Here is an 11,330-nt window from a genome sequence, read left to right as displayed (position 1 = left end):
CTTCACGCACTCTAGCCAACTGACGCTTTCACTCTAACTTTGAAGAAAAAGTGATTTGCACTCCTCCTTTGAGTGCTCACAGTTTGAAAAGTTGTTATGTAAAAACAGTTGTAGTATTTTGGAGAGAGCAGAAGTTTTCCTCCGTTTTATAGTTTGAATCACATTTCTACGTGCAGGTATGAGAGAGCTGGGTGACTCAGAAAAAAGGTGAAATTTTGTGGGTTTTTAAAGAAAATTCCAATGCATTCCTAATGCATTATTTATTCCCAGTATTTTGGGAATAACTTTGGGAAAAATTTGAATTTTAACACCAAAAGTCATAGCACCTCTTTCGCGATCAAGACGCAAAGCTGCAGGACGAGTTACATGCCAAAATTTGGCGGAAGAACAATAATAAGCCTGAGGAATATGAATAGATGCCTCGGGGCTCGGAGCTGAGCACCCGTGGCACTAATTATTTTTAAACAGCACATCATCCATACTCACTGAATACAGTATTTACTACACTTAACCTCAAAACTCCTGCACGTTGTAATACTGAACACTAACTTTTTAAGATCATGGGTTTTAATACTAATGAATAATGTGTGTTACCTTCGCAGCGAACTCGTTCTTGGCCTTGTTATACTCGTCTACAGCACTCTGAAGGAGAGACAGACGGCTCTCCAACCTCTGCAGAGAAAGAGACATGTAATAATCAACTGGTTAGATAATATAGCGCACGAACACACGTTTAACACAGACGCTCAAAGCTGACAACAATAAAAACACAATAAACAAACACAATGCTCTGATGTTAACGACCTTTGAACTTTCAGGTTTGTAAGATTTATTCAGAAAGAAGAAAATAAAAACATGATGGTCATTGATCAAACACGGGACAATTCAATTTATGACAGGTGTCTATATGTGAACAGGTGTATTCACAAAATTCCATGAAGTACTGTGAGAAAACATCAGTCTTGTTTTTATAACTTAAGAAAGAACAACAGAAAAAACATGAATAAAGAGACTGATTCATCTGGAGTTATTATTATGAGTATATATTATATACATTAATTAAACACACACTAACTTTTTTTTTGTTGGTTAGGTCTTTATCATTTTATACACCATGATGCACTCCTACATTCATCTTTCAGATATATCTGACTCATCATTCTCTCAAATAAATAATGTCTTTCTTCACTGTTTCACAGCCTTGCAGTAACGAGTAACAAACAGTAATGAACAGTTAGTGTTAGTAACTAACTGTTAGTGTTAGTTACTAACAATTATTGTTAGTTACTTGACTTAACCTGTTGTTACCTTCTCTCTGTAACTGGCAGTAACATAGTAATTGGCGAGCTCCTGATGATCATCATCCTGGTTATAAAGATCCTTCAGAGTGTCCTGTTCTTGCAGCTTACAGAACTGACAACACAGAAATGAATCAGTAAATCAATCAATAAACCACAGGTTGATCACTGTATATGTGTGTTCTGGATACAGATGAATACAACAGTAAAAGACCAGTGAAATCATGAAGAATCAGGAATCATTAAGGTGAACGAGCAGAGTGATGAAGGTGAAGATGTGTACCTGTCTATAGAGGCTGAGAGCAACCGGTTGGTTCCTCAGAGTCATGAAGAAATCTCCTCTGTTCATCTCATTCTTTAGGTAACTGACCACTGTGTACACTGACAACACATAGATAGATCCATCATTGACATCATCTGGCTGTCAGACAGGTAGGGGGTGGGGCTAACAGAGACTCACCCAGGTCAGTGTCTCCACTCTCCACAGCTTTACTTAGAGCCAACTGACTCCTCTTCATCTTCAACAGCAGAGGAACCTGTTCTCCAGAACGAGCCTCAAAATCCAACAACTGACAGAACAGAGAGAAATGACCATGATATTAATAATACTGTAACATAACATCAACAGTACTATAATATCTAAAATAAAATAATAACCAAAATACTATAACATCTACAATACTGTTACATCAACAGTACTATAATATTGAAAATACTATATCTAAAATAAAATATCTAAAATACTGTAACATCAACAATACTATGATATCTACAAGATAAAGTCTTATAAAATACTGTAACATCAGGAATAAAAAAAGACCAGGCTTGTTGCTCAACTCTCTCATAAGTGCATCAACCTGAACATCACAGCACCACAAAGACCAGAACTTATACTGTCATTAACAGCTGTGATCAGCTGTGATCCACTGAGATCAACTACGATCAGCTGTGATCAGCTGTGATCAGCAGTCTATAATGATGTTAAACCAGACGGATTCTCTATGAAGTTCTGCAGCCTCCATTTCTCTGGAGCTTTAGTCTGGAGGGTCATCATAGATGATGACATCATCAGGAAGTGACATCAAACTGAACCAGATCAACATGTGGTTCAGGTCTGACTCAGTCAGGAATCTGAGGAAGAGTTTTTGATGTCAAGCCCTTGGTTAATAAAAGTCTGAAGTTACCTTGATGGCGAGCTCAGTACGTCCACATTCATAAGCTTTCGCTGCAATGTGGGAGTAAGAAACACCAGGTGAGTCTCCCACCTTCACACACACTACGCGAGCTATGGCCTCGTCTGATAGGTCCTTCTGCTGCACCTGGACATACCCAAACACATCACATATCAGTACATAAAAATGTATTCTGAAGGAAAGTCTTAAAACAAAGAAAAAAAAAACATATATATTCATAATGATATACAAGGAGGTGGGGTCAGAGGAGACGAGTGAGGATCAGTTTACCTTGCATGAAGCCCAGTGTTTGAGGACTCTGCTGACTCCCTGATAATCAGGAATCTTCAGATAACGACAGATTTCTATCGCCAACGGATAAAACTGTCGATACACCAACCTGAGAGACAGACAGGTGAGAGAGACAGCCAGGTGAGAGAGGCAGACAGGTAGCAACAAGAAACACACAGACAGGTTGGATCAATTAACTCACCTGTCTATCAACACCTGTAGAGTCATTTGTTTGAATCTAGGGTCAACAGTCAAGGAGTTTGTCACCACGGTAACAAAGTGAATACAGTGTGTTTCCTCCTTGATTCGACTGAAAACTGTTTAGTCAGGAGTCTACTCCTAAAACACAGGACAGCAAATCTCCCATGATGCACCTGTGGTGTGTGAGGATACTGAGTGTGTGTGAGCGGCAGACCCACGCCATTCTCTCTGACAGCATTCAGGACTCGGAGTTCTCTGCAGGTCAACACAAACTGATCCGGACTGAAGTCAGTCAGGAAGCACTTCCCAAAGGACGCCGCCTGTTGGACGAAACACCACATTACACTGTCACATACTGACCTGAGATCAGTTCACATTCTGACCTGAGATCAGTTCAAACAGTGATTACTGTATCTTACCCTCAACAGGGATTTCTGGGTGTTGGTGTCGTATTCATGACCTGCCGCTTCCACACACTGTCTGACCGCTTCTCCCAGCATGCTTTGCTCCTTAATCTCCCTCAGATACTCATCAGCCTTCTGACTCGACTTCTACACACACATACACACACACACACACACAAAATCTTAAACCTCTATCAGAATAACTTCAGTCAGACATTCAGACAGACAGATGTTGATTCAGACAGACAGTCAGACAGACAGACCGGTGGGCACCTCGTACTCCCGATGGGCCTCCAGTAGCAGAGCTCCAGGAGCCATGGATGCGATCTTGAAGATGTCCTGACAGACCAGAGGAACCTCCTGCAGCAGCTCCTGATTGGTCGAGCTGATGATCCGAACTCCGTCTAGTTCTCCCACTAAGACACACGGATCATCGATGGGGAACCTGGGGTCAGGTCAAGGGTCAAACAGGGGTCAATGGGAAGCATCCTAATGAGTTAGGGTCCCACTACAAGTCTGAACTGGTTTGTTACTGGTCCCAGTCTGAACTGGTTTAAAGGATACTGGATGGTGTCACTACAGACTCCAGCCACCAGGAGGAGTCTGTCCCACATAAGCACCACAGACGGCTGCTGACTCTTTGGTCTGCGACACCTTGACAGGTAGAGAGAGTGAGACAGTTAAACAGCCAGACAAGTAAATACATACAGAGAGAGAAAATAACAGGAAAGCAGGTAAACAACAGGTTAGACAGGTAAACATACCAGACCATCTGTTTGGGTGTCGTCTTCTTTTTGGTGTCGACTTCAATCATTTTGTCCTACAGAGACAAAAGAATGACCTGTCAGTCATCCATACAGACCCCGCCCCCTCAGGGAAGACATCTAAGAGCTGATTGGAGAAAGGAGCAGCTCACCTGGAGGTGGGAGGGGCCTGTCCACAGGTGTCCCGTGTCAGTGAAGAGAGCCAGGTATTTATAGCTGAAAGACACAGACATGTGGACGATACCATCCTGAGGACTGACACCTGGAGGACACTGAGACAGACAGACAGGTGAGGTTAGATACCCATCTGTCTACCTGTCTGTGCCTGTCTGTCTTTCTCTCTTTTATTTGTATTTTTCCAATTAAACAGGTTTTATTGACATGACATTTTCAATGAAAAGCACAATTGTAAAAATATTGACAAAAAAAATGTCACTATTAATATAATAAAATTCAATGGAATTATAAATAGAATACATTGATAATGAAATAAAGAAAAGGAAAAAAGCTATAAAATTATATACATACATACATACATATATATACACACACATATATATATATATATATATATACACACATATATATATATATACACACACATATATACACACATATATATATATATATATATATATATATACACACACACACACACACACACATATATACACACACATATATATATATATATACACATACACACACAGTTGTGCTCATAAGTTTACATACCCTGGCAGAATTTGTGATTTTTCAGAGAATATGAATGATAAGAGAAAAACTTTTTTCCCCCTCATGGTTAGTGGTTGGGTGAAGCCATTTATTGTCAAACCGTTTCTCCTCTTTTTGAATCATAATGACAACAGAAACTACCCAAATGACCCTGATCAAAAGTTTACATACCCTGGAGATTTTGGCCTGATAACATGCACACAAGTTGACACAAACGGGTTTGAATGGCTACTTAAGGTAACCATCCTCACCTGTGATCTGTTTGCTTGTAATCAGTGTGTCTCCTGACAGACCCTTGCATCTTTCATCCCGGGCTGCACTGACGTTTCTGGATTCTGAGTCATGGGGAAAGCAAAATAATTGTCAAAGGATCTGCGGGAAAAGGTAGTTGAACTGTATAAAACAGGAAAGGGATATAAAAAGATATCCATGGACTTGAGACTGCCAATCAGCAGTGTTCAAACTCTAATTAAGAGGTGGAAAATGAGGGATTCTGTTGAAACCAAACCACGGTCAGGTAGACCAACAAAAATTTCAGCCACAACTGCCAGGAAAATTGTTCGGGATGCAAAGAAAAACCCACAAATAACTTCAGTTGAAATACAGGACTCTCTGAAAAAAAGTGGCGTGGCTGTTTCAAGATGCACAATAAGGAGGCGCTTGAAGAAAAATGGGCTGCATGGTCGAGTCGCCAGAAGAAAGCCATTACTACGCAAATGCCACAAAGCATCCCGCTTACAGTACGCCAAACAGCACAGAGACAAGCCTCAAAATTTCTGGAACAAAGTCATTTGGAGTGATGAGACCAAAATTGAACTTTTTGGCCACAACCATAAATGTTACATTTGGAGAGGAGTCAACAAGGCCTATGATGGAAGGTACACCATTCCTACTGTGAAATTCGGAGGTGGATCGCTGATGTTTTGGGGATGTGTGAGCAAAAAGGCACAGGAAACTTGGTCAAAATTGATGGCAAGATGAATGCAGCATGTTATCAGAAAATACTGGAGGAAAATTTGCACTCATGAGCCCCGAAGCTGCACATGGGACGTACTTGGACGTTCCAACATGACAACGATCCAAAACACAAGGCCAAGTCGACCTGTCATTGGCTACAGCGGAATAAAGTTATAGCGTACATACGTGGTCTGGCATCAGTCACAAGCCATTAAGGAAGTTCATTATAAGGACATGCAGAGTTACGGACCCACAATTGACACTTTGCGAATCTTCCCACCATCAAACTATCAGATTGATAGGAAACAGAGACAAAGGACCCCTCTTCCAAAAACAGACCATGCTTTTAGCATGTCCGAACGACACAGAACCAGAATTAAAGGTCAAAGGGTCAGCTCCAGAGGATCAACCAATGGACACCAGACAACTGGAGAATATAGGCAAAATCTCCAGTTTGTAACAATAAGACTTTGTCTAAAGATATTTGATTGTTTCTTGTATAGGACAAGTAACAACAAAAGGACTGATTAACACCAAGGTGTGAATCCTGGCCTGTCTGTGCCATGCATGAACACACGCGCACGCACGCACGCACGCACGCACGCACACACACACACACACCAACCTCTCTTCCTCTGTCCCTCTCTAGATAAGAGTCATAAACTACAACCCACATTCCAGTCCTGGGTAGTGACCAGCAGAACTCTCTTCACAGACACAGATCTGAGGAAGACTGTAAAATTAAATATCTAACTGTTCTCTAACTCATGAGATGTTCCTATGCAATAGTTTAATCCCAAACTTCTATCCCATAGAATGTTTGAAATGTAACATGTAGATTTTAAGACAATGTCCTTCATATGGCCATACTGTCAGCACCCTTCACACAAGGTAACACACTACATGACATCCAGAATGTCCATATTATTATTATTACAGTCGAAGAACTGCTGTGTAATCCATATGTATAGACCATTAGCTTTGGGAAATGTTTATATTGTTGTTTGATCAATTAACCACTTGTATAATAATAATTAATAATTAATTCCAGGTTTGAAGGATGTAATATGAAATCAACACTCCTATTACTCCTCTCTGCTACTATTAGTGCAAGTAGTTTTATGTTATTTCATTTAATGTTTTGTGGTCATGGTGGAAGAAGGATGTGCGAGTTTATAAGTAAACTCTAGATTTAAATTATTCTAAAGCTCAGTGGATAATTACTCTCTTCTCCAAGTGGAAACACGGGAGAAGATGGGTGGTGCCCATGAAACATGCGCCAGCCCCCAGGGGATGAAATTTTGTCGACATGCGCAATCTTTTATTTTTATAAGCCAAGTCAAGACCAACTGAACAAAAGCAACAGAAGTGCCTCAGAGTAACTTTGTAACTTTTAATCATCATCAAGTTTTCCTTTTTGAAGATTTTGACAACTTTAGAGTCATCTGGTCAACACCAGTCTCCTCTAATCAACCCACAAGAGACACCAGCAGATAACATCTGCACGACCTCCTGCAGAGAAGCCGAGCAGAAATCAAGAGTACCCGAGACAGAAAGTCTCCTGGCAAACTCCACCAGAGCTGAACCGCTGAGACACTGGCAGAATCCGTCATCGTGATAACGGGACACGGCCTCCAGGAGAATCCACCCAGATCCTGCGTCTCCAGGGTTACCACGGCAACCACAGCCACCTGGGTTCCAGCCGAGGGTCTCCAGCTACAGCGCAACTCAAAGTAGGCCGGTCTTAACACTCTGCTCATGACTGGGTTGATGTCGAAATATATCAATATTTAATCATCAAACCTAATTCGTAGCTGTAGTATCATTAGCTGTATAGCCATAGTGTATAGCCATAACATATCCTCTCCCACCATTGCCAACTCATCACACTGCTCATTTCATTATTATTTTCATCTTTATGATTATTACACCTTGCATTTACTCTGCAGATAGTAGTTTAGTTAAATAAACTCCTTTATTTACACCCAGTTGTTGTCCTGTTGTATTCTTTTGACTTAGAGACTGGAGATCCATTGCATTGAGAAGTCATGGCTTCCGATATGAGATTGATAAATTTGGCAATGAAGTAATTCATTGTTGTCCTCCTAGAGGACTGGTGCCCCATTTCAACGAGAGTAAATCCTAAAATATGGCTTAACGCTACAAAGTGAAGGTTCTGGAGTGGCCATCTCAGTCTCCTGACCTCAATATCATTGAACCACTCTGGGGAGATCTCAAACGTGCAGTTCATGCAAGACAGCCCAAGAATTTACAGGAACTGGAGGCTTGTTGTCATTATGATTTGAAAGAGCAAACACAGTTGTTTGATAATAAATGGCTTCACCCAACCACTAACCATGAGTGAAAGAAAAGTTTTTGTGTTATCATTCATATTCTCCAAAAAATGTCCAAGAAATCAGAAATTCTGCCAGGGTATGTAAACTTATGAGCACAACTGTTTACACACATACATAATCACACACACATAAGTAGAAGCAGTTATCAGAAAAAGGAGATGGTGGTCTAACTATCTGTCTGTCTGTCTGTCTCACCACAGCAGTGCAGGACGTGCTGTCCAGGATGTAGAGTTCAGGTCCGTTGGACAGAAGGACTTTAGTCTGTCGGTCCTGAGTGAGGACGACCCAACAGGAAGGCTTACCATGTAGACCTGAGGACAGATAGACAGGTCAGAGATAGAGAGACATAATGACAGATGAACAGAATCACACAAATAACCAGGTGTTACCAGGAACTTCAGGTAATCTGCGGAGCTTCAAGTCGTCAATATTGGTTGCCAAGGTTAAGCGAGAAGAGCCTGTTACTATGGCAACACCTGTCCCATATGGAGAGTGGAAAACTTTGGCCTCCAACACCTGACTCTGGACGACTTCCTGTTTAACACAACAACCTAGTTAACAGACAGACCTGACCCATACTGAAGTGGTTAGTTAACAGATTAGTTAACTAGTTAACAGACTGACCTGACCCATACTGAAGTGTCTCTTGAAGGATCCAAACAGATCGTAGATCAGAACTGATCCGTCTTCCTGAATGCACAACAACTCGTCACTGACCGTCCAACCCAACTGGACCACAGGACCACTCTTCCACTGAGAGAGAGACATGTCAGAGAGAGACAGGTCAGAGAGAGAGACGGGTCAGAGAGAGACAGGTCGGAGAGAGAGACGGTCAGAGAGAGAGTGGTCAGAGAGAGAGAGACATGTCAGAGAGAGACAGGTCAGAGAGAGAGAGAGAGACAGGTCAGAGAGAGAAACAGGTCAGAGAGAGAGAGAGACAGGTCAGAGAGAGAGACGGGTCAGACAGAGACAGGTCGGAGAGAGAGAGACGGTCAGAGAGAGAGTGGTCAGAGAGAGAGAGACATGTCAGAGAGAGAGACGGTCAGAGAGAGAGAGAGACAGGTCAGGGAGAGAGGGGCAAGTCAGAGAGACAGAGAGAGACAGGTCAGAGAGAGAGACAGGTCAGAGAGAGAAAGAGAGACAGGTCATTTCAGACTGTACAACAGAAGATAAATGATGAGAAATGTGATTGGTTAATAAATGAGAAGTGTGTGTGTGTGTGTGTGTGTGTGTGTTTTAGTCAGGACAGAAACTGATTGGTCAGTAACATTAACAATGAGAAAAAGTGTGTTTGGACTCACAGGGAAACTGGCGATGGAAACTCCAGACGCAGAATAAATCTCCAACTGTGGACGAGAACTTGGAGAACGTCTGTGAGGTTCTCTGAGGAGAGCTGAGAGTGAGAGACAGGTTTAGAGAGAGAGACAGGTACAGGCAGACTGTGTGTGTGTGTGTGTGTGTGTGTGTGTGTGTGTGTGTGTGTGTACCTATTGGTCCTCCATACGGAGCTGCAGCCACCAAACTGTCTCTGAGTCCATCCCGTAGGTTCCAGCACATCTCGTACAGCTCCGTCTTACTGCACACCGAAACATAAGCATGTAAACACACACTGCGTTTAAATGTCTGTCATTTTAAAGCTGCTGTGTTTCTTTGTGACGTAGATAACACATGCTAACCTGCCTGAACTCTCATTCTGATTGATTGGAGTCTTCTGCTCAGTTCGTCATTAATGTAATGAGATCACCTGTTTCATAAATATAATCAATTTGATACACCTGTTTATGATTTCTGTCTGCTAAAAGTGCTAACAGCTAGCGGGAGTTTATATATCCATGCATCACACACTGAAGTTTAAAATAAAACTAGCATGAAGTTACCGTGAGTGTCACATGATCACGGTGACGATGCTAGCAGAGCTAAGACACTTTAAAACCAGTTCCAATAAAAACACAATCGGCTGTTAGATGACGGCTAACAGTTATTAGCCTATTTCCAAGGGTTTAACTGCTCGGCTAACGTTAGCTGCTGTCGGACCGATAATGCAGAGATAAACTAACCGATAAAAAGCTTCTCCCAGCGGGTTCCAGTTGGCTGTGATGAATGCCATGACGTTTCCCCCCGGAGAGAAGAAAATACCCTCAGTTTAACGACGAAGGTTCACCGTTAGCTTTAGCTTCAACAGTCAGATGATCAGCAGCCACAGCTTCTTCTTCTTCTACGGCCCAATGAGCAGCACTCCCTCTCTGTGTTCGCCCCCTGGAGCCCAACACGCGCCTCACAGGGCGAGGAAACGCATTATATAAAAGTTTTACACACAATGAGGGTGAAAATAAAACCTGTTTAAGTCACAGGATAAAATCACATTGTTAAATACAGTAGACAAAAAAATAATAGTTTGACCAAAAACCCCCCAAAATTTGATCTATTTCTTGATCAGTCAATGTGATGACTTATAATTTCATCAATTAATAATTTACATTGTAACACAGTAAGAAATGATCAAAGCGTCTTCAATTTATTTTATTAAGAGACCAACAAAACAATGAAATAATCTGTTTTTACATTAATGTTAAGATTGATTATCAGTTTTTGATTAGTTTTCTGTTGAGCGACTAATTGATTATGGACTACCTGAAATGAAGAGATACCTTATCATTTGATACCAACTGATCAGTCAGATGATTTAAAGCAGAAGTGGAGCATCAGTATCACAACAAATTCACAGTAACTGACTGTTATTAGTGATCACTATACTGATTGATTAGTGTTTGATAAGTGTCCCTGATCAGTTACAGCAGCCTGTGTATAAAAATGTTAAATATTATAAATTACTATGAAAACAACTATTATAATTGTTAATAGTTTCTTCTGAAATGTTTTAAATTAACATTATTAGTGTATTTGTTATTATTTTTAATATATATGTTACTTCACAGTCACATGTCTGTAAAGACCTGATGATGAAGGGTTAAAGTTGTGTGTTAAATCCTAACATATTTGGACTTAAGTTTCAAACTAACTCTGTAACTTGAGTGTTGAAGTTTTCACCTGTCAAAAGAAGAACAAATAGTGTAAAGATGTTATGTGACATATTCTAAACTGTTTAAAAGAAACAGGTCTTTAGAGTAAGGAGTCGTTTCTACGCCCCCCCCCC

The 11,330-nt window shown here is 41.1% G+C and overlaps 1 protein-coding gene across 2 annotated transcripts in view; it reads right to left on the bottom strand.

Annotated features, from left to right (window-relative positions):
• The window catches only part of vps16 (VPS16 core subunit of CORVET and HOPS complexes), a 14,095-nt gene extending 3,643 nt beyond the window's left edge, over nucleotides 1-10,452 (bottom strand). The window contains exons 1-19 of one of the 2 annotated variants that reach the window (XM_087179263.1): nucleotides 10,234-10,452; nucleotides 9,664-9,752; nucleotides 9,478-9,569; nucleotides 8,801-8,929; nucleotides 8,566-8,710; nucleotides 8,372-8,487; nucleotides 4,283-4,402; nucleotides 4,131-4,186; nucleotides 3,931-4,020; nucleotides 3,640-3,811; nucleotides 3,382-3,513; nucleotides 3,155-3,282; nucleotides 2,964-2,999; nucleotides 2,762-2,870; nucleotides 2,483-2,617; nucleotides 1,759-1,867; nucleotides 1,582-1,679; nucleotides 1,309-1,413; nucleotides 595-672 (exon numbers count right to left, since the gene is read on the bottom strand). In XM_087179263.1, coding sequence (XP_087035389.1) covers nucleotides 595-672; nucleotides 1,309-1,413; nucleotides 1,582-1,679; nucleotides 1,759-1,867; nucleotides 2,483-2,617; nucleotides 2,762-2,870; nucleotides 2,964-2,999; nucleotides 3,155-3,282; nucleotides 3,382-3,513; nucleotides 3,640-3,811; nucleotides 3,931-4,020; nucleotides 4,131-4,186; nucleotides 4,283-4,402; nucleotides 8,372-8,487; nucleotides 8,566-8,710; nucleotides 8,801-8,929; nucleotides 9,478-9,569; nucleotides 9,664-9,752; nucleotides 10,234-10,283 — 1,989 coding nt within the window. In that variant the 5' untranslated portion in view covers nucleotides 10,284-10,452. The remainder of the gene's footprint in view (nucleotides 1-594; nucleotides 673-1,308; nucleotides 1,414-1,581; nucleotides 1,680-1,758; nucleotides 1,868-2,482; nucleotides 2,618-2,761; nucleotides 2,871-2,963; nucleotides 3,000-3,154; nucleotides 3,283-3,381; nucleotides 3,514-3,639; nucleotides 3,812-3,930; nucleotides 4,021-4,130; nucleotides 4,187-4,282; nucleotides 4,403-8,371; nucleotides 8,488-8,565; nucleotides 8,711-8,800; nucleotides 8,930-9,477; nucleotides 9,570-9,663; nucleotides 9,753-10,233) is intronic. The other variant, XM_023426113.2, reaches the window with a different exon arrangement.
• Between the last annotated feature and the right edge of the window lie 878 nt (nucleotides 10,453-11,330).

Source organism: Seriola lalandi, unplaced genomic scaffold (genome assembly GCF_002814215.2).
Source record: "Seriola lalandi dorsalis isolate HSWRI2012SDOR001 ecotype SW California unplaced genomic scaffold, Sedor1 jcf7180002054813, whole genome shotgun sequence".
Taxonomy (NCBI): Eukaryota; Metazoa; Chordata; class Actinopteri; order Carangiformes; family Carangidae; genus Seriola; species Seriola lalandi.
The sequence above is the reverse complement of the archived record's forward strand: the minus strand, read 5'-3'. Positions and strand labels throughout refer to the sequence as shown.